The sequence below is a fragment of the Hermetia illucens genome, chromosome 5 (genome assembly GCF_905115235.1).
Source record: "Hermetia illucens chromosome 5, iHerIll2.2.curated.20191125, whole genome shotgun sequence".
NCBI lineage: Eukaryota > Metazoa > Arthropoda > Insecta > Diptera > Stratiomyidae > Hermetia > Hermetia illucens.
Genome location: NC_051853.1, coordinates 70791019 through 70813237, shown reverse-complemented (window position 1 = coordinate 70813237; position 22219 = coordinate 70791019). Strand labels below are relative to the sequence as shown.

The following is a 22219-nucleotide window of genomic DNA, read 5'->3' as shown; positions in this document are numbered from 1 at the left end:
TAATGTGCAGGTCTTGAGGGAGGACATGTATTAGTACATTGAGAAAATCTGCCGGGCAGGACTGCAGAGCTCCAAAAGCAACTGCACACGAGGTCCTTTGAATCGTATTAAGCTTCCTTCTATGATATTATCCTTTTTAATCACAGCCTGCTAACACACCTAACGTTAGAATGGGACGTACCACAGTTGTGTACGTTCAGAGAATCATCCTCGGTCGGAGAGCCCATTTCCTTGCAAATGTCCTCTTCCTGGCATAAGAAACTATACAGGATTTCTTAACCCTCGGTTCTAGTTTCTATTTCAAATTTAGCTTAAGATCCAGGATTACACCCAGATATTTTATATCGGAGGAAAGAGTCAATTTTTGTTCATTTAGCCGCGGAGGTTGAAATTCGGGTACCCTTGTATGGATGGTGAATAGCACCAGCTCCGTTTTGGTTGGATTTATGCGGAGTCCGCATCTTGCGGCTCACAGGTACACCTTCCCCAAAGCTCCTTACACAATGTCACTCACAGCTGAGGGAAACATCCATGACACCAATATCACCAACCCGTCGGCATATTCCATCACCTTGACCAAAGCACCGTAGAGATGACGTGGGGCGTGTCTCTGCTCTCAGCTCTGGTAAAGTGGCTATCTCCCAGATTAGACTAGACTAGTTCTTAGCATCGATAATATCCGATGCGTAGACTACCCCTCCAATCCTAGACCGATTAAAGCTTTCTTGATGGTGTTACTACTAGTATTGTCGAATGCCCTCTCCATATACAGAAAGGCAACTGGAGCAACAGAAACTGCAGGAGCAGCGGGGAAAACGTCAAGCCTAGCGGCTTTACTACTTTTAAGTTCAATATTGGCCAAGATAATTTCTTTTCTATTTGGAGGAGCCGTCCGTATCCTCATGCTGCGGTGACTAGCCATATGGTTAAGAACCGTGAAGTGTGCCTTCCACTTATTCAACTGGTAATCATCGTGGATGATGAGTCTATTTAAACTTCCTTCAGAGGACCGTAGTAAGATTTGCGACCACATGCACTTCCTTTCGTAAAGCGGTATACGGTTGAACAGCGCAATAACAAATTCCTTTTTGTCATGGCGCACACTATGTTGAACTTACCAGGGTTTGGTATCGGAGCTCGAGCGCGGCATGCTCACCATCTCTCGCAGCGGTAAATAAAGCCTTCAATCCCTTCCGTTCATTGATCCGCTTCCAGATCTTGTGATGTCCCTTCAGAACGTAGCTGATGACCTGCGTAGCATCCGAGAAAAGAGGGCCAATTTGTATTAATATTCTCAAGCAGATTATTCAAGGTATCCGCCGATCAGCAAGATAACTTGGCCACTGTTGAACGACAACTGGATCATATAAGAGGACGATGTTGAACGGATGCAAAACGTAAGCGTATGGCAAGCGACTTTCAGATGGTGCCTGGATACTCTTCCGAGGTCGATGTTAGGGTCTCTCTTGATATGCACATCCAGAAGAGAATTCTTAAATCTAATGCTGATTGTAAAGTGGTAAATCTGATTGCCCGTAGTTGTCCGTCAGTTGAAACTCAACTGAACTTATGGCAAATGCTGTGCTCGAACACATGTCCGAGCAAGGTGTTGTCAAACTTCTCCTTGGCATTCGAACTATCGATTACTGTACAAATGTGATGCACCTTAACCTGGACTGGAATCCTGCAGTCAAAATCCTGTCAGAAACCGGCTCCCAGGTCAAGAGAGCGCGTCATGCGGTAGCCACCAGTCACATTTCGATACCGGATCCACGTCTGCTATCACTTGACTTTTCAGAATACAAAAACCCATTACCGCAAGAGGGAGAGGAGTGCTTTCCAGAGTCCCACTATCTTATCACTCTTACTGGAATTCTCGTTCGAGTGGGAGAAAGCGATTATTCTGCGTAACATCGATACCGTTGTCGAGGATCCTGAGCGCATTAGAGAAACCAATGATAAACCGTTTTCGATTGCCAAAGGTCATAGACGTGGCATGAGCCCCATATCCGCAGCGTTGTTGACGTTTCGGTAGGAGTAAAATTTTGAAATTTTTTAGACGCCTTTCAAGACAAGTAGGGAAACTTTGAGTATAAAGCACATACCCCAACTTGCATTATTGAATTCCCTTAAAAGTTTTACGAATACGCATACGAAAAGAAGTTAAGGGAAGAGGATACTAAATTTTCATACTAGGGTACCAATTTCCCTTGAGCCGGTCTTCACATTATACTCTTTGATGAAAAATATGTGGTAATAGTTGTTAGAAGGAAGCGAGAAAAATTACTTCTTTGCCAACGTTACAAACCGAATCTCGATGCCAATGCTTTTTTAAGGTCCGATGGAGCAATAGCTTAAGCCAGGACGCCAGATAGCTGTGTCAGCTCAAAAGCTTACAATGACTAGATCAACACACTTCGATTCATTTTGAAGCAGTATTCGGCGTTCAGACCTCTGCTTTATCTGCTCTTCAACGATTTTGAGGAAGCTGTTCATAGTGTAGACAAGGAGTGTATCTGGAATGCTTTATGCGGGGGGGGGGGGGGGGTGGATATTCCGCAGTAGCTAATATGTTAGCTATACTCAGAGCAATATATGATGGCGCAAAATGTCACGTCTTCGAAGTAAAATTTATGGAAATTTTTAGGTTCTGAGCGGAGTTTGTTATCGGTGATGTCCTTCGTGCTACCTTGTCCGGAGGAGGTGGGTTATTTCAATGGACCATGACATTTTTCTTTAAACACCACGAATACACTGATGACATCAGTCTGCTTTCTCATGGACATTGAGGTAGATCGGCACCAATATTCTCTCGGTACTGTTAGACGGTAGCAGCACATGTAAAATTACACTACTGTTAGTCAAAGGTCCAAAGCCTTAGTTAATCCTGTCTCTGCCTTGCCATCGGTGTATTCCAGCGCGATAAAATCTTGATTGAAGAGCTACATCGGCGTATGGGGCAGGTACCGGTAGAGGCGCTAATTAAAATGTCGAAGTGGCAGTTTAGGGAAGGACGACGACTTCAATTCATGGCATAGCCACCATCCACTATCCCAGAATGATTAACGAGTTTGTCGCCTGGAGTTAGGGGTCCTCGGGAAGACCTGGAGAGAGCTAAAGAGCATTTCGTAGAACCGGAACTGATGGCTCATAGGCGTGGTGGATGCTTCGTATAAGAGACATTTGTCACTATAATTATTTTTCTGGGGAGTAAAACATAACCAGCCCAGCATGAAATGAACTTTGTCTTGACATATGTCGTTACAGTTTCTCGGGCATTTCTATCTGTAGTGTAAATTAAAAGAAATGTAAGAAAAAGATGCTTAAGTAATTAATCAAATTCCCATTCATTTTTCAATTAATCCCATTTATTTTTTTAATTACTTTACGTAAAAATAGAAATTTTCTAAAATTGGACTACATTCGTTCTACTGCATTGGGCTAAGTGCGTGTGTGTGATGAACCTTATCCAAGCCTCGTTTGACTATGTGCGGAATTTGCTTTGGCACCATGCTATGATGAAAAAAGTAGAAATGTAACACACATATTACAATTGAAATAAAAATGCTTACCTAATGCAATCAATAATTGGACATACTGAGACACAAAGGGTGCAACCAGTACAATCGTCAGTCACATGCGGCATATGAGTTTCGGAATCAAAAGTGATTGCTTGGTAACCAGAATCAGCGCATGCCATATAGCATTTTCCGCAATTGATGCACATGTCCTTAAAAATAAAGAAATTCTCAAAGAAATGTAACGGGAGAAACTATCCACACTTACATCATCTATAAGAGCAACGACTTGTTTCTTATTATCCAAGCTCTTATATGATCCAATATGTGGCAAAGCTAAGCCAATTATATCTTTGATTTTCGGCGCAGGATTTACAGTCCTATTAGGAATGGTGTTGCCATTCACGGAATTATTATCTTCTAATACACATCCAGACTTGCTTCGCTGCTCCGTCAGCTTTTCTTCGCGCTGTTTCTTATATGGACCAAAATGAGGCAATACTTTACCGCTTTCATCTAATATTGTTTGAACTGGTTTTCCCTTTTGCACTTTGCGTGTTGGCGGTGACTGTCCATCCCAAATAGCTATTCCTGGTGGGGGATTTGCTTTCAGGTATAGTAACGCTTTGAGCCCTGTACAATAATCTTCAATCAACGTGAAGTCTTGGTTCTGCACTGATGAGCATACTTGAACAATGCTAGCTCCACATTGCAAGAACTGCAATGCAACATCAGCTGAATCAATACCTCCAATACCTAGAATTGGGAAGCCTGGCAGCTTGTTAGCAATTGAGGAAACGGCTCGCAGGCCTTGAGGTCTTGTGGCATTTCCAGATACACCGCCGTAAGTGGTCCGTTTATCGGTGCCCACTGCTGGCCATGGGGATCCATCAGCTTTGACACTCATGAGTCCTTGAACTGTATTAATTGCTGACACACCATCTGCATTGCCTTCTTTAGCCGCCATTGCAATTGCTACAATGTCTGTTATGTTTGGTGTTAGTTTTACGAAGAATGGAATTTTCACTGCAGCTCGAACCCAGCGTGAAATATCTCGGACAAGAATAGGGTCTTGGCCACAAGCCAAACCCATCCCAGACTCACCCATGCCGTGAGGGCATGACAAATTCAATTCTAACGCATCGGCACCAGCGGCTTCAGCCATTTGAGCTAATTCAGTCCAGTCGGCCTGATTGTAGGTACACATGATGCTAGCAATAACGATTTTCGTTGGAAAATCTTTTTTCAATTCAGTAATGCTACGGGTCCAATATTCGCAACATTTCTCCGAGATCAGCTCGATGTTCAAGAAAGCACCTTGCTGCGGTCCGTAGTTATGACCAGATGTTATGCTTCTCACAATACGTGGTGATACGTTAGTTACAAGGTCCTGAAATATACGAAATGCAATAATGATTAGTTAATAAAACGTTTCTACCACATTTGGTGATGAACTAACCTTATCTAATCCAAACGTTTTTGTAACAGCAAATCCCCATCCTTGTTCGAATGCTCGTCGAATCATTGCTGCACTAGTTGTCGGTGGAGCTGATGCCAATCCGAATGGATTTTCAAATTTAATTCCACACATTTCCACAGAAATATCAACCAGATCAATATCAGTATGAAATAGTGGCAATTCTGGTGTTTTATCGAATGTGATTCCCTGTAATTAGCTTTTAAGTAATGCCAATAAAATCTCGAAGAAACTACAGTACCTGTAAATAGCAGTGAATATACCAAGCAGCAGTTTTTCCATCGTTTACAGACTCAACAGTTGTATCGGCTGATCCTGCAAGATCTCCACCACAGAAAACTTGAGGAATAGATGTTTGATGAGTTTTGGGGTTGATTTCGGGCAAATTCCATTTGGTTAATTTGACTGGTGCCATGGCCTGGATGACTGAAAGTTAAAAAAAGCATATTTTTTACTCTGATCCAATCTTTATTTTTTTTATTATTCATAAATTATTTAAGCAGTTGATTTGAGATGGTTTTGTACTGTTGTAGCCTTAAATGTCCCAGTACTAAAGTTGTCGATGGGCGACGGAGTCTTTGTTTAAAATTTGCATTCGGGAGCATTTGGCCTGCTGAAGCTGAAGCACTTCCCCCTCCAGAAACATGTTAAAATAAAATACTTAATTCGCGATATATGACTATTTCGCCTATTGCAACAGATAGGAAAAAAGAAAAAATGCAACAATTCTTGAAAAAGATCTAAAACGAAATGGAGGAACTCGATAGGGACCAAATTTTCCAGTTTAACTATAGATTTCATTTAAGAATTGCAGACACGTGTTTTGGACACAACATGTGCCCTTCTTCAGTACTGGTTTTGTAAATCACATCACATCAATTACAATCCCAGTACTGAAGAAGGATACATGTTGTGTCCAAAACATGTGTCTGCAATTCTCAAATAAAATCTATAGTTAAACTGGAATCTTTTCCTTTTAATAGTTTTGTTTATGGCTTTTACATCTTACTTCGCCCATCGGCAGCATTCACAACCGCGCTTTTCTCGACTCCTCTATCTCTAATAATCTGCGTTGAGTTCGCTCCATTCTTGGTTAACTGCATTCCAGTTTTTCTGGAGCGCAAGAATTTCTCCTCAAGGTCTCCTTTAGACTGTTTCTTTCTTCTGCGAATCTAGGACAATGGAAGAAGACATACTGCGATCCCCCGGAATGCCGTTGCAACTGGGGCAGTTAACAACTTTATACAGTCACAGGGGAGCTGCCTCCAGACGTTTTAAGAGAGATGCTGAGGAGTGCTGGCAGATGGACACGTGCTGCAATTCCCTTCCTTCTTTTCCCTCCCATTGGTGAAAGGAATTCTTTGACCTGAAGGCTCCCTAAATCGGGAGAGTGGGAGGGTTAGCTCGAAATAATGTGTCAAACGGTTCTAGGTTAGCTCTCTCGTGACGGTGAGGTGTTTAGTTGGTAGTCCGACCGGGTACTGTTGCTGGAGTCCAACACTCTGTACGTAAACCCATTCACACCATTGATTCATTGGCTGCGTCCATTGTGTTTGTCACACCAAAGCTTTCTTCCTGTTAGATAGCTGTCGATAAACGCAGTTAAATAACTGGGCATATAAGGTTCTAATTGGCCGAGTTGAATGCCGTTTGCATATCATCGGTAAACACTGTGCAATTCCCTCTTAGTATAGTATTGCACTTTCAACCAAGGCAGTCACTAATTTGAATGCATCGATGGTTGATCTAGTTGTGCAGAAGTTAAATCGCTGATCTGATCAACATCCTAGACTCTCTACAGCTTACCAGATTTACGCCACACTAGCCTTTGGTATTACTATATTAAAAGAAGTATCTCATCCACTAGCGTGTTTCAAACAATTCTGCAAATGTGTCTGGCCTCAACATAACAGCCAGCTTAAGCGACTTTCAAACTTAGACGATGGCCAAAGGAGTTGAGGTCTAGCGTCTTGCTTGTCATGGATGTTCAAAATTCTATTGGTATTTTCCCCGCTGCTATGCTTATCATCTACACAGAATTAGATTTTTTTTAAATTTGTTGATAATGAAAGACACTTTACCGAAGTTTCGTCGAAAACAAAACAAAATAGGAAACAAGTCGGAAAACCGGAAGCTTGACGCTTCAGGTATAAAAGGTTTTGTGTTTCCCTATGTGAGGAGCATAACGTAGTTCTCCATTGGCTTATAGCATTGACCCGAGATATTGAAATCGTTCAGTTCTGGGCAGGTTACTGCCATTACCAGAACTGAGCGATTTAAATATCTCGAAGGGCAGGTTACTGCCATTGCCAGAACTCAGCGATTTAAATATCTCGAGTCAATGCTATCGGCCAACGGAGAACTGCGTAATGAAATTATTTCACACATTAACGCAACCTGGATGAAGTGCCATTCCCCAACTGGTGTTCTTTGTGATCGACGTATCAGCGCACGTCCCAATTCTAAAATTTATTGCAATGTTGTCCGTCTGCCGCTACCTATAGTTCTGAGTATTGGCCGACTATAAAGGTCAACGAACGGCGTCTTGCGGTAATGGGGACGAAGATGTTGCATTGCACTGGTGGCGTGACACGTTTTGATTACGTCTGAAATGAGAATATCCGCGATCGGTTTGCACCGATCGTGAAAAAACTGCAAGAGAGGCGTTTTCGATGGTGTGGTCACGTAATTCACGCTAACGAGAATTCAACAACCAGTATTGGTCAGAACATCGAAAGCAATGGTAAGCAACCAAAAAGCCGGCTCAAAACAATGGTGGCTTGATATGGTGGATGGGGATTTATAGGTCTCAAGATTACATCCTGATCAGGCATTTGATAAAATAAAATGACGAAACCGATCATCACGAGCCGCATCCGCTTGTGAACTGATGGCTGAACAAAAAGAAAAAGATGTGAGGAGCGACGAGTGCACGACAGCTCCGTGTAATATAGCTAAAAATTCCATTGCCCTCTATTTTCTAGAAAGCGACTTAAATAAATCATTTGATGGAAAGCCCTGTGTTGGTAATGGTCAACCCCATACGCCTCACACCCTGAGTTTAATATTATTAGCAAATGCCAACAATTTAACCAACATCAAATATAAAAAAGGCTAGGGAGAATTAGATTCTTCCTGAATGGAATTTTAATATTTCACTCGAATTTCAATTATTCTCGTTAATTATGACGTCAGCATCTTATTTGTATGGCTTAGAATACTGTTAATTAGCACGAAGTAGATAAGTTTGAACTTCTATAACTTTGATACTAATAGTTGGATTTTCATGGAACTTGGCATGTGTATGCACGAGACTATCCTCTATGCCGGTACATTTGGTACACCTAGGATGAGCTTAAGGGGAGTTTTTTAGTCTATTTCTAAAAGTTGATAATATACTATTAGTAAATTTTTTGAGCAGATACCGGAATGGGACTCTCTCGAAGATTAGATTTCACATAAGTGTTTTACACAAAAGCTTAAAAAGGGCTGCAGATAAATAGATTCTTCATAAATGTGACTTTAATATTCCACGCGAATGTCAATTATTCCGGGTAATTATGACGTCAGCATCCGATTTGCATGGCTTTGGAAGCAGTAAACTCGCGCGAAATTGCTAAGTTTGAACTGCTATAACTTTGGCGTTAATTGCCTGATTTCTATGAAATTTAGCGCATATACACGAAATATTGTCCTGTATGCTGGTACAGAATCCGGAAGTCCTAGGATGAATTTAAGGGGGGTTTTTCATTAAATTTTTAAAAAGTAGTAATATACTATTAGTAAGTTTATTTGAGCAGATATCGGAATGGGACATATTTTGAGGCCTAGATTTCATCTAGGCGCACCACCCTGATTTTTTTCGGATTTTTGGGTTGGGTAGTTTCCGAAAATGAGTCCTGTCTCACTTCAAATGCGTACATTTCGACTCCTTACTCACGCACTTTGCAATTTATGCCAAAACTAATGTCAGTTTCGGAAAGTACAAATCGAGACCTTTCATTTGATATCCTACACAACTATATCCGGTGAAAAAATTTTTGAATTCGCCCTTTGCATGTATGGGGAGCCCCCCTTTAAACTCCACCTAAATTTATGCTACTCGCTGTATGCGTGGGATTTCATAGTTCCCATCTGTCCACCAAATTTCGTTCGGATCGGTTTAGCCGTTTTGGAGAAAAATGCGTGTGACAGACAGACAGACAGGCATTGAATCCATTTTAATAAGGTTTTGTTTTAATGAATGAGTACCTGAGTCAAATCTCGGGCGAGCGCAATGCTGACCACATTGCCTTCTACAGGGTACTGTAGTCCTGTAGTGTACCGTTACGGCCTTGAATGAAGTGCTCTAACACACTTCAAGGCCCTGATCCAATATGGATTATGGCGCCAACGATTATTATTTTCCGAGTTATCACAATCTCGGCAGATGCCGGATTTTACCTAATACTAGCACTAAGTGCCAAGCATTTAGGCTCGGACGATCCTACCTGCTTAAAAACTAAAGGGGCACTGGTGGTGGTGGCCGGTGGTAGGTCAGTGGGAGAATCCGTCGAGTACTCCCCGCAACATCGAGCACGTATGCAGAATGGTGTACTTCTGCATGGTTTGAACCAGACTGTGCGAAAGTCCCAGGACATCAAGGGAAGCCGTGAGGGATTTAGGTACAATACCTAGCGCCAACGATTATTATTATTATTATATTATTGGACCAGTGTTTGGACCTCGACAAATTTCAAGGTAGCTAAAGGAATCTCTTTTTATGGATGGATATAGAAATCTTAACAAGCTCTTGTTGTGTTAGGTTGCAGCAGTGTGTAGGACTCATACCCACAAAAACCACATCCAATACTACAGCTATTTCCCTCCAGCACCTCCGTAAAGTACTACTTTGCGGGAACGGCTTTGCACTACACCAGCATGTTTAGGTCACGCGTTCGACACTCTTTTCAGGTTCGTTTCATTTGAAAAGTGGCGAATCTAATTCGCTTTTGACCTCAGCATCTACTCTACAAAGTTGTGGAGCACAATGTCTGCGTTCAGAGCGTTGTTCAGCCTTCTTCTCTCCCCCATGAAGCCCGGGCAATGGAACATAATGTGCTCCTCGGGTGTAGTGACGCATTGGGGGTAGTCTATTGACCCTTTTTGAAATTATCCCACCGTTGCTGCCATCTTCTATGCAGTTCCTTCCTAGTGCCTCTTCAGAGTGCAGGTATCTCATATGGATTCGCTTTCCTTCTCAGGTAGTGCGCCTCATTCGATAGAAGATCCAAGGGTATTATTCCTGCAATGACACACACTGCGAGGAGAAAACAGTAAATATATTTTGACCTTCCTATGTTTTGCTAAGCCTTGCTAAAGATGAACTAGCCTTGGTTGCTTTTTCTCGCATATAGTTCAAGTACCCCATGAAGCTCAACTAGGTGTGGGGGCGCGAGCTGATCAACCAATACTACAGCTATTTCCCTCCAGCACCTCCGTAAAGTACTACTTTGCGGGAACGGCTTTGCACTACACCAGCATGTTTAGGTCACGCGTTCGACACTCTTTTCAGGTTCGTTTCATTTGAAAAGTGGCGAATCTAATTCGCTTTTGACCTCAGCATCTACTCTACAAAGTTGTGGAGCACAATGTCTGCGTTCAGAGCGTTGTTCAGCCTTCTTCTCTCCCCCATGAAGCCCGGGCAATGGAACATAATGTGCTCCTCGGGTGTAGTGACGCATTGGGGGTAGTCTATTGACCCTTTTTGAAATTATCCCACCGTTGCTGCCATCTTCTATGCAGTTCCTTCCTAGTGCCTCTTCAGAGTGCAGGTATCTCATATGGATTCGCTTTCCTTCTCAGGTAGTGCGCCTCATTCGATAGAAGATCCAAGGGTATTATTCCTGCAATGACACACACTGCGAGGAGAAAACAGTAAATATATTTTGACCTTCCTATGTTTTGCTAAGCCTTGCTAAAGATGAACTAGCCTTGGTTGCTTTTTCTCGCATATAGTTCAAGTACCCCATGAAGCTCAACTAGGTGTGGGGGCGCGAGCTGATCAACGAGTATTCGTCGGAGCTCCGCACCAGAATTATATTAATTCACCAAGAAGTGAAACCCATCCGTCTGAGTGGCTCACCCATCTGTTGGTAGTGGGGTGACAGTCACGGGGCCGGCAGAGCAATCGTGGAAGTTTAGTCAAGAAACAAAATTGATTTGGTTTCTGAATTAGAAAGATAAATAACATATTGTAATTATGTTTTAGAATTTATAAATGTTTAAAATTACTTGATGTGTTTAACTGAAACTGAGAGTATAGTTAAACAACAATTGGAGACCCCGGACGACCAAACCAATCCCAGCTAGTGTACAGTGTAACCATTCGTCCAGTGTAAATTCAGTTAAACTATACTAATTGTAGTTGAACATATTAAAACTCAGGTCCATAAGAGTCCTATTCTGTAGATCCACTAGCAATCCATAGTGGCCTAGAAAGTCGCTAGTTTGAGTTTTTGCGAATTCAGTTTGTGATTCCGCGATATAGGGAGAACTGAGATGTCTGTGTCTGTGCTCAGATTCTGAAGAAGAAGCGATCAAAATATCATTCAAGTACACGAAACAAAAGTTAAGGTTTCGCAGGACAGAGTGGATGAATCTCTGAAAAGGTTGCGGCGTATCCGTGTGAATTCGAAGAGTCCTAAGGGTGTGTATATTGCCGTTTTCGGAATATCTTCTGAAGCTACAAGGGTTTGATGGTACGCCTTGGCTAAGTCCAGGGTCATGAAAACACGGCAGTTATAGAGGTTGTGCGCAAAGTCATGGATGAGTGGTATGGGATAGCGGTCTGGAATGGTCTGAGCATTCAGACGTCTGTAATGGCCACATGATCTCCATTCGCCGTTGGACTCTGGGATCATGTACAGAGGAGAAGACCAGCAACTATTTGCTGGTCTGCAAATATCCTGCTTTAAAAGCGTGTCGAATTCTTTCTTAGCAACAGTGAGCTTTTGGGGTGGAAATGGACGCACCTTCAAGAAGATATGAAAGCGATTAGTGCGGATGTGGTGCTGTACATCGTGCTTAGCTTTCGGTAGTTATGCTGGTATCAACACTCTCAGTAGAGTTTCAAGCAATTGGAGTCTAGCTAAGCTAGAGTCGTCAGCACAGAATTAATCTAGACATCTTAATTTGACATTTGATTTAATACAGAGCCATGGTTCAATTAGCCCGGCGACCTTCCGGTTTTCATGTTGGTGCTACTAACTTCTACCTATTGATGATTGATCTAGAAGGTGTAAAAACCCTGCATTCGGGGTGAAACTTATAGGAACCATTTTTATAAAATCCATAACAACCGGTGGGAATATAAAGGATGAATATAGCAGCAATTTCACACCAAACTTCCAACATTCAAATAAGATAATCCAAAATAAAAAAAAATGTATTATTTTCTTCTCTCGCAGTTGTTTAAAAGACATCCACGTTAGGCCACTCTTTAAACCTTGAATTCCTTTTTGGGGGCTATTTTATTTTTATATAAGGCAATAGTTCGAATTGATGCGTGCTAATGATATTTCTTAATTGAACTTCTTATTAGGTGTAGGTTTTCCAACTCACAAAGGCATGATCGAAGTAGCTGCTAAGATATGCACCTATGTACGTTGTTACTAGTATTTCGTTAATCGAAGTGCGTCGATTTCAAACCTTGTCAAGAAATGTTATTATCAAACGCGTGTATCCATTGCTACAACTGCAAATGGTGTCATGTATTTAGCATACTTGTCATTTGAGGCAGAATAATGATGGTGCACTTTACATCATGATATGGTTGGCTACAAATTAGTATTCTGTCTGCTTTACTGTGCTAATGTTTCGAATACCTGTGAAACTTTTTAGCACATCATTGGGGGGAGGAGACATTTTGCTACTTATATACACAAGGCTATGGTGAACATAGAATTTTGAATGCTCCAATGCTGTTTTTCTGTTGGTTTCCTGAACCCATTAAATTAAAGTATTTCCTTCTGGTGAACATAATTTTTTTTTCTATGAACTACCCACCTAGGCAAGTATGTATGTATTCATACTAATATTAGCTTCTGAGCGAAGCCTTTAAGTTATTAGGAACTTATTTTTAAACAAAATCACTCTACATACCTTCGGCATCATGTAGTCCTGATCCAAAAGCAGAAATCACAAAATTGGCTTTCAATCGGGTGATTTGCTCATGATCTTCTGCCCAAACCCCATTTTCATCTTGTTCATTTCTATAAAATTCCATGGCTGCGATCTAAAAGGGTCCATTGTTTGTATCAAAATTTGTCCATATTGAACCCTTCAAGATTTACCTTATCATTCTTCACTATTACTTTAGCTGGTGTTAAAAATGGAATAAATTCACATTTTTCATCACGGGCAAGTTCAGCTTCTTCGGGAACAGCCCGAATGTTAGATGTTCCTCGTCGGAAAACGACAAACACTTTACGTGCTCCACAACGGAGAGCAGATGTAGCACAATCGAATGCTGTATCACCAGCACCCAAAACAATTACATTTCCGTATAGGCTGGGAAGAGCCTGACTGGCTTTACAAGCACAGAGTCCTGGTTTACTACCATTAGCGACTTGTGGCAAAAAGCTCTTGGAAGTATAGAAACCATGACTTTCATTTAGACCTTCGAAGATTTTATTTTTTGTCGGCTCGGGTAATCCAATCCCCAAGAACACAGCATCAGTTCCGGCGTCAATGAGCTTCTGAACAGTGATGTCCTTGATTGAAAGTGCACGACCGGTCTCAAATTTCACTCCTAAATCTTTCACTAGTTGAATCTCAAAATCAACCACCTCGTATGGAAGACGGTATTGAGGAATTTCTGATGAACTACAATTAATTAAATTGATCAAGGATCTTGAAAGTTATAAGTTGATTTGTAAATTACCTCAATCCACCGAAATAGCTGCGCTTTTCATAGATTGTAATGTCGGTATATCCCAAGCGTCCAAGGAATGTAGCGCAAGACAGTGAAGCCGGTCCACCTCCCAGCAGTGCTATTTTTTTATTGGGATGGGCCAGTGGTTTCTGATTTGGAGGGCGAATTTGGCGAATGCCCATTTGTTTAAAAACCTCGGTGGCATAATGTTGTAAGCCACCAATATTGATGGGACCCTCCTCGGAAGCCTCCAGATTGCAGCCTCCCACACAAAGATCACTAGTTGGACATACCATGCCACAGGTAAGACCCAAGGGATTGTCCGAGAATATTGCTTTAGCTGCACCATAGTAGTTCTACAATGAAATATTTTTCTTTTTTAATTTGCAAGTAATGGTTTCACTACAAAAGATTTATCTTTATGTTTAAGGTATTGATTTGGATTGATATACTGGTGTCTGGAACCATTCATGTTTAAACAAAAAGGTGTTTATACTGCTTCGGGAAGCCACATTGAACACTACATTTCAAATGAATTACAAAAATTAGATGAAGCAGCAAAAGTAGCATTGTATAGTTTACGTACCTTATTTGAAATGCTCGTAATGAAGCTCTTTATATCCAATTGCGTAGGACACGACTTTTGACAAGGAGCATCCGCGCACTTCAAGCAACGGGCAGCTTCCTTCAATGCTCCTCGTTCCGAAAGGGTGGTGTGCTTGATATCATCAAAGTTGTTCTTAAGATGAGAAGTCGACTGTAATGAACGAGAGTCAGATTTATTGGTGTCATTCTCGTATATGCATCAATAATAGGTAACAAATATGGCAGTATCGACTCACCGTACAGGACCTATCACTATTGCGCTTCCAATGTTTTTTATTCACTTTAGTTTCCACAGATGGTACTAACGAGCAATTGCTTTTCACTCGTGGATTTAGTGATAATAAATTTTCAATATCAGGAATTTCTTTGCTTAACAGCGGTGGACTCATGGTTGAAGATGGGGTAAGAATATTAATGATTCTGCAAGAGAAAAAAAATCATTATTCGCGGTATACTCTATTAAAACGTTCGAATTTCAATTCTATCCTAAAAGAAACATCTTTGCTCACATCCTGAATTTGATTTGACAAATAAACACGAAAACATTAAGAACAAGGGAAGGTTACCACAGGATTTGGATTTTACCTGGATCAATTTTACTTTTAAAAGGGTCAATATTTTTGAGTTCACTTGATTGAATGGACTACCTGACAAGACAGGTTGATGGCGAAGATTATACAATATAAGTTATGAAGGCAGTGACTGGAATTTCTCACACTCCCTTATACGTGTAGTAGTTTCTGCCTGAATATTATCTGTGGGTTATTGCGCATTTTACCTCGAATAAAAGAGCATAGCAACCTGCTTTGATGATACTTTTTTTAGCACAGACGAAATTTAGGTGTATAGGAATGAATTGCAAAATTCATACATCTAGATTACAACAACCAAAATATGCAAAGAAATAGCTATTGAATATTAAGGCAAACAAGGAAACAGATCTTTTGATAAACAAGTCGGGAAACCGGAAGCTGGACGCTTCAGACATGAAAGGTTTTGTGTATTTCTTTTTTAAAGACATTTGAATGTGAATTTTTCCCATTAGTACGTAACACGTAATATACGCATATATTATGTGAGAATATTCACTTCGGGTGATCTTGAATTTCTAAAGAAGTGGCAAATTTGACCTATCATAACTTTGTTAGTAATAGTGCGATTTTCACCAAGGTAGGATCAAGCTCTATATTATAGCTTACGCTGCTGCAAAATTTCTTGGTGCTAGGATGAACTTAAGGGGAGTTCTGCGGCCAGTTGCTGAAAATTATATTAATATACTATTATTAACTTTATTTGAAGGGATATAAGTATGGAAGGTATTTCGGAGCCTAGCCTTTAAACCTTCGATTCCAATTTTCTCCTTCGATGCTCTGGATTAATTGTTGGTCTTCGCGGTGCTTCATCTAGACATTGTTTTTACCGCACAACATCTTCACCAAATTTTAATAGTGCTTTCGGTCATATTTTCAACAATCTTTTCAACAATGTAGCTAACATGCCAAACATTTATTTCACATTTCAACATTTTTGAGAAAATATCCATGCCCGGTCAAGAATTGCGTTAGACAGAAGTTTACTTCGCCAGAATCCTTTTCGGTCTATTTGTTGTATTTGTTTTTATCTCAGGAAGGTCTTGTTTTGGGGCTCAGGTTCCTGAATTGTTTGAGATTCTGCTCTCGACTGGATCATGACGCTGGAAATAAATATGACTGTTGCTTCACATGCTGTACGATAAGCTAAGTACGGATATACGTTGCACGGTCAGTAGAATTCTACATATGCGCCTGAAGTGAATCATTTCAGATTCCACTGCCATAGAGGAGTGTTGAATTTTTATTAGTCATTAGAAATTTACGTTTGCTCCCATGTAGAACCTCCGATATTTGCTATCAGCTTGCTTAGCATGCCGACAATTTTTCTTGCTTTAATTCGTGCGTATTTCCCTTGAACCCAGAAGTTTAGTGTGGTATCAACCATTATGCCTAGATATCTAAATTTCTTTGTTACCAATACCATATGTTATCCAATAATTGTTCATAACTTCTAACAATATGTGTCATTTCGTCAGAAGTATAAGTTCGTTTTTTTGTAACGAGTATGAGTTTCCATCCATGGCGGAGTCCTTAATATCAAATGGTTTAGTTTTCCGTATTGCGCGTCTGACATGAAACCGACATATCGTATCACATAGATCGAAACTAGAGTGGATCCCTGGGTTCCGCACGTTATTTGTTCCTTTCACATGACACACCACCTAAAGCAATTGAATGCCTTGTGTCCAGCGCGGCGAGCAGTGTTTCAACTTTGAGCTTGTTCTATATTAACCACTAAATCTTCAATTGCTCCCAGAGCTCTCAGGCTGAAACCGTGCTACTTCTCAGGAAGCCCCCTAGCATTTTAACTAGCCTCTGCTAGTCCCAACTTTAGCATTCTTTCGAGGAAATCGTCGGCTACAGCCAGCACGCAGCGGGATCTGTATGCAGATGGCAGGATGAATTCCCTTTTGGTTTTATTAAGCAAGATCGACTGTTGCTTTTCCCTCAATTATGGAAAACTCCTTGGAATGTGCAAACGTACGCTAGTAGCTTTTTGACCTCCATAGGTACCCCGTTAGGCTTGGCCTATTCTTCAGTGTTTTCAATGTTGCGGTCAATATATCTTCTGCGAACAGAAAAAGACACATCAGATGTCATTTCAGGCTCTTCCGTTAGCGATTCGCGGTTACAATCTTCGACCATCATGTGTAGGAGAAACACATAGGAGCATAGTTTCTACGACAAATCTTACGACACACACAAACAAATATTTAGTTGTAACCTCAAAATATTTTCCATATCTGCAAATTATAATAACCTGTGCATAGCCCGATGGTAAGGCTTCCAACCGGATCATACATCAATGTATGTATTTTCAATGTAACTTGAATGAAAGCAGAAGCCCAAAATTTGATTCGAAGTTTAAAGGGCATTGAGAAAGCGCGTCTGAAGAAACTATTGATAAGATCAAGCACTTATAGGAAAGGATATTTGAAAAAAACGCTAAAGATGACCTGGTATATTAAGACCTAAATGACGAACTATTGGTTTCACGAAGTATGTTAAAGGGGCAATAGTCCAAAATCTTGCAAACTTTTCATCAAAGGACGTACCGAACCCACGAAAGAAAGGTATAATTAATTTAGGTGCAATGCAAAAAAAAAAAAAGAAAAATACAGTCAAAAGAAATGCGCAACTGACCTGGAGTTTTCTCGGGATACAGAATAGAAATTTCAAAAAAAAGGATGAGGGAGCCGTAAAATTTTCAAACCAAGCCTGCATAATTTTTACCCTGGGTAACAGGCAACAGGCAGACAGGATGCAATTTTGATTTCATTGATTTCCTACAATAGACTAGGCCTTAAAAAAATAAGGCTGTATTTTCCTGTCTAAGCATAGTAGAATCATCTGCTATCCATTTGAAAAGGTTTTTTTGAAATGCTCATTAATTAATTACAATTTTCCAAGGTTTCAACAACTCACGGGGGTAGTGGTTTGAAACTGTCAAGTTACAATTAAATTAATGTAAATTTTTCTCACATTTCTAGGCACACAAATCAATTTACGGACAGCTTCCAGAGACATCGAATTGATGGATCTCGGTGCAAAACCGGGATGTCTGGAGTTCCTTATTAAGGCAGGTCTAGACCGGATACCGGTTGCTGCTCCGTTGATCATGATGATGATTAATTAAGACGAATACATATGTATTTATATAAAACACTGCGTATGATGTGGCTAATACATATTATATATGTACATATTATATATGTACATTCTTTCCTGTTTCCCTTTTGTAATTATACTTGTTCGGTTCCGTCAGTGGTCCCATTAGACAGGTTTGACTGTACTAATTTTTGGAAATTAACTTCTCATTTGTCACCAATTTGTAATTACTAATAGACCAAGCAAAAGTGATGGCAACCGACCCTATGCATAACATTTCAGTAATTACAGAAGTTCCATCATTCAACATATTATTCATTTTCACTTGCATTTTCATTCCTCCTACTGCACAAGATTGAACTCGTTATCGCACTGCTAATTAGCGCATACAGTGAACGTCAAAATAAAATATACATCACACTTTAAACATTTTCCTGCTTTATTTCAGTCCTTTGCAAAGTGATTTTGAGAAATAAAATATATCTATTTTTTGTACAACATCCTTAATTTTTGGAGCTATATGTTTGGCATCAGTGTCCTGCTGAATGATCCAGCTGCTATACAATTACAGTTTATCTCCACTTCCGGGAAATTTTTAAGCTTTTGTGTAAAACCAAACCTTATTAAAATCGATTTACTGTCTGCCTGTCTGTCACATGCATTTTTCTCGGAAACGGTTATAGTGAGTGACACCAAATTTGGTAGAAAGGTGGGAACTGTAAACACTCACGCATACAGCGAGTTACATCATTCTATGCCGAATTTTAGGGCATACGTGCAAAAGAGGGGTGTTAATTTTTTTCACCAAATATAGTCATGTGGGGTATCATATGAAAGGCCGCGGTAAGTGCTTTCCAAAGCCGGTCTTAGTTTTGACATTTGTTGCAAAGGTTGGGAGTGCGAGGGGTCGAAAGTGATCATTTTTTTTCCCGGAAGTATTCTCAGAAACTACCTAGTCGAAAAAAAATTAGGAGGATGCCACTATATGGTGTCTAGGCTCCGAAATACCCCCCATACCGATGTCTATTCAAATAAAGTTAATAATAGTATATTGCCATAATTTTTAATAATTGATTGGGAAACCACCCTTAAGTTCATCGTAGCACCACACAGATTTTGCAGCAAAGCTTCCGGTTTCCCGACTTGTTTTTTAAATATCAAGATTTTGTTTTTTGTGCACACGCAATACACCGCCACACCATCAACGAACCTCTATCGTGCTTTACTTTTATCCAAGTGTTCCTGATTTTTTCCCTCCTTATCTTGACGAGCGTTTTTTTGGCAAATACTTTAAATTTGTTTTCATCGTTAAATATCACATTATTCTAAAAGGAAAAATCATGATTTTGATACTGTTTTGCAAAGTTTACCCAGCTTTTTCGATTGATATCTGATATGAGTAGCTTCTTCCTTGGAACCCTTCCGAATAAACCATTATCATATAACGCTCACCTGATCGTACTCGCGCTAACTTTGCCTGTAGGTGTCGTTTAGAGCTTCTGTGAATTTTTTACCACATCCAACAACAGAGCGTTTTTCTGTTGCAATGAGGCGCTTCGATCTGCGAGCATCCAACTAATTCCCTACTGGCAGCTTGAACTTGTCAATAATTATTTAAATTGTATTATAGTTTCGATCAGTTATTAAGGAGGTCTTCTACCGTCGTGGTTTCAATAAATCGATATTTTTTCTCATATTTTGAAAGTAGATGATGTTAAGGACACGCCATAAGAGGGTTTCGTGAAAAGCAGATTCCTTTATGGATATTTCGGAGGGGGAATATGAAGAGGTGTTATTTTTGCGACCGCTCCCCTCATCAAATGTTGTCACGCTGAGGACTAAAGGACTTTCACAAGGTTTCAGTATGACAGAATTCCCATCAATCCCAGATTGTACAGTTGATGAAATCGATATACGAGAATCTGTCTTCTGATAGTTTATTAGAAAATTGTTGGGTGCACAAACTCAAAACAGCGACAGCATTTTTGAAAAGTCAAAACATATATAAATTAAATAAAAAAAATCATTAGATTGTCTTCAAGGGTTGCTTTGCAATTAATTCCCAAAAATATGTCTGAAATTTACGCTTGACGATAGAAGACCGCAGGGGATTCCCCTCCGTATAAAATTTAATAACAAAACAAAAATTGAATAAAGTTCTTGTGTAACGATAGAAGTTTGTTTATGCATTTTTTAAAAATATAATTGACTTTTTTTCACATATTTTTGAACAGCCCAGATACAAGAGGAATAACTAATATGCAAACGATCGTTATCGTTGCAAATATGAAAGATAACGATACATATTTTTTTTTCTAAACGACCATCCCTCTGTTTCTATAGTAACCTCGTATATATCGACGCTAAGAATATGAGCAATGTTTGTTTTTGTTGTATTACTGTTGTTGTTGTTGTGGGGTAAATTAAAAATTTTGTTTCTTAGTTACAAAATACTGAAATATTTGGGGAAACCACTTTTGAGAGAGAGAGAGAGAGAGAGAGTTTAAATAAATAACAGTAGCAGCGTACAACACATAAACTACGGATTAGGAGACTTTTTTTTCGTTCGACTTCCTCAAAGCTTAGTTAATTTTCAAAAAAAAATGTCAATGAATGTTCTAGACATTAAGTTTTAAAAATGAACATGCTTTCATAATTTTTTTACGTATTTTCGAAACAATACCAATCTGTCCATATGTAAAACTCATTTCAATAGGTTGCAGCTGTATGTTGTTTATAAACAATTTTCACAAGGTACTTTATATCTTATCTTAACATCTTATCACGTTTGCTTTCTTGAGAAAAAGTGAAAACCCTAAATTACCACTAATAAAAAAATGAAATTATTTATACACATTTGTTACAAAAACGACATTGAAAAAAATTACTTTAATTAATCTTATCATTTTGCAAAATTAGGGGGTCATTCAGATTACTTATCAAATCATAAATTCAGTGAAAATGAAATGGCTGATAAGAAAATACCACACGAAGCAAACTATCAATTAATAGTCATAATTTCCATCAACTAATAATAGTCGTAGATCAAACCCAGCGTCTATGATATCGCGATTCCTCGCCACACTTGTTTATCATAGTTGTGCTGTCCAAAAATAATCGAGTGAGTGTGTTGCCATGAGCAGGACAGATTATCGTACGATACTATCAAATTAGCCTTGATCTTAGCAACACGAGATCGGGAGTAGGAAGCAAGTGGCAAGAACAACAAAAATTTTGGGAAAAAGTTGCTTTCATTCAACAATTTGAGGTGCCAATTTTGGAGACATATTAGGAAGCTCCAGGCATTCTAATTCACTTCATAGATCTAGCGATCATGGGCCGGGCCCATTTACAGGCTATACATATGTATGTGTATCTGATCTTTCAGTGATTTATTCAGCTCGTGAAACTAATTATATACTCCGATGTAAAGTATCTTGTTTTGGTTGCTGATAGTGACTTTATGGTGCTACATCTAGTGCCCTTATTAGTCTAATAGTTGGGGTTTAAAGGTCAAAGCTTACATACCTCCAAAAGTAGTCGGGTAATAGCAACAAAATTGATTACACGAAAAACACTTCCCGTAAAAACTTGAACTTATTCAATTTCGAACCTCACACTGGAAGCGTCGGAAATTGACTGAGAATATTTTCTCGTTTTTCGCTAGTACGAGCAAGAGATTTTCACATACTTCATAATATGTGGCTGGCGCTCGATCCGCAATAGCTCTAGATAGAGTATCTAAGATAAGTTTACTAACTGATAGACACAGAACCGAAACGAGGCGACAGTCCACTTTCGCTATTTACTTGCTTCGTAGAATAATTATTGCTCTGAAGTAAAATTGGTACTGTTGATTAGAGAGACCCTAGAGACGATGCCTTCCATATTCGTGTTATATATTTTGTAAGTTGAGCGAAAATAAAAGTCTTATCATTTCCTTGCTTGTAGGCTGGATGCTAAAAGCGGCATTGGTTTAACTATGAGTTACATGGAAGGTAAC

The 22219-nt window shown here is 39.7% G+C and overlaps 1 protein-coding gene across 1 annotated transcript; it reads right to left on the bottom strand.

The window, feature by feature from the left end:
- Positions 1-3346: 3346 nt before the first annotated feature.
- Positions 3347-21885, bottom strand: LOC119657313 (dihydropyrimidine dehydrogenase [NADP(+)]). Its single transcript, XM_038064171.1, has 11 exons — positions 21745-21885; positions 14752-14935; positions 14496-14666; positions 13919-14265; positions 13329-13860; positions 13138-13270; positions 5237-5421; positions 4978-5184; positions 3787-4908; positions 3573-3730; positions 3347-3513 (listed from the first exon to the last, which is right to left on the bottom strand). Exons 2-11 carry the CDS (start codon positions 14902-14904, stop codon positions 3429-3431), a joined length of 3093 nt encoding a protein of 1030 aa, XP_037920099.1. The 5' UTR covers positions 14905-14935; positions 21745-21885; the 3' UTR covers positions 3347-3428.
- Positions 21886-22219: the final 334 nt, after the last annotated feature.

Coding starts and splice junctions, on each gene's coding strand:
- LOC119657313 (XM_038064171.1), bottom strand. CDS start 14,904: ATGAGTCCACCGCTGTTAAGCAAAGAAATTCCTGATATTGAAAATTTA. Junction 14,266..14,495: donor TTACGAGCATTTCAAATAAG/GTACGTAAACTA, acceptor ATTTCATTGTAG/AACTACTATGGTGCAGCTAA. Junction 13,861..13,918: donor AGCTATTTCGGTGGATTGAG/GTAATTTACAAA, acceptor AATTAATTGTAG/TTCATCAGAAATTCCTCAAT.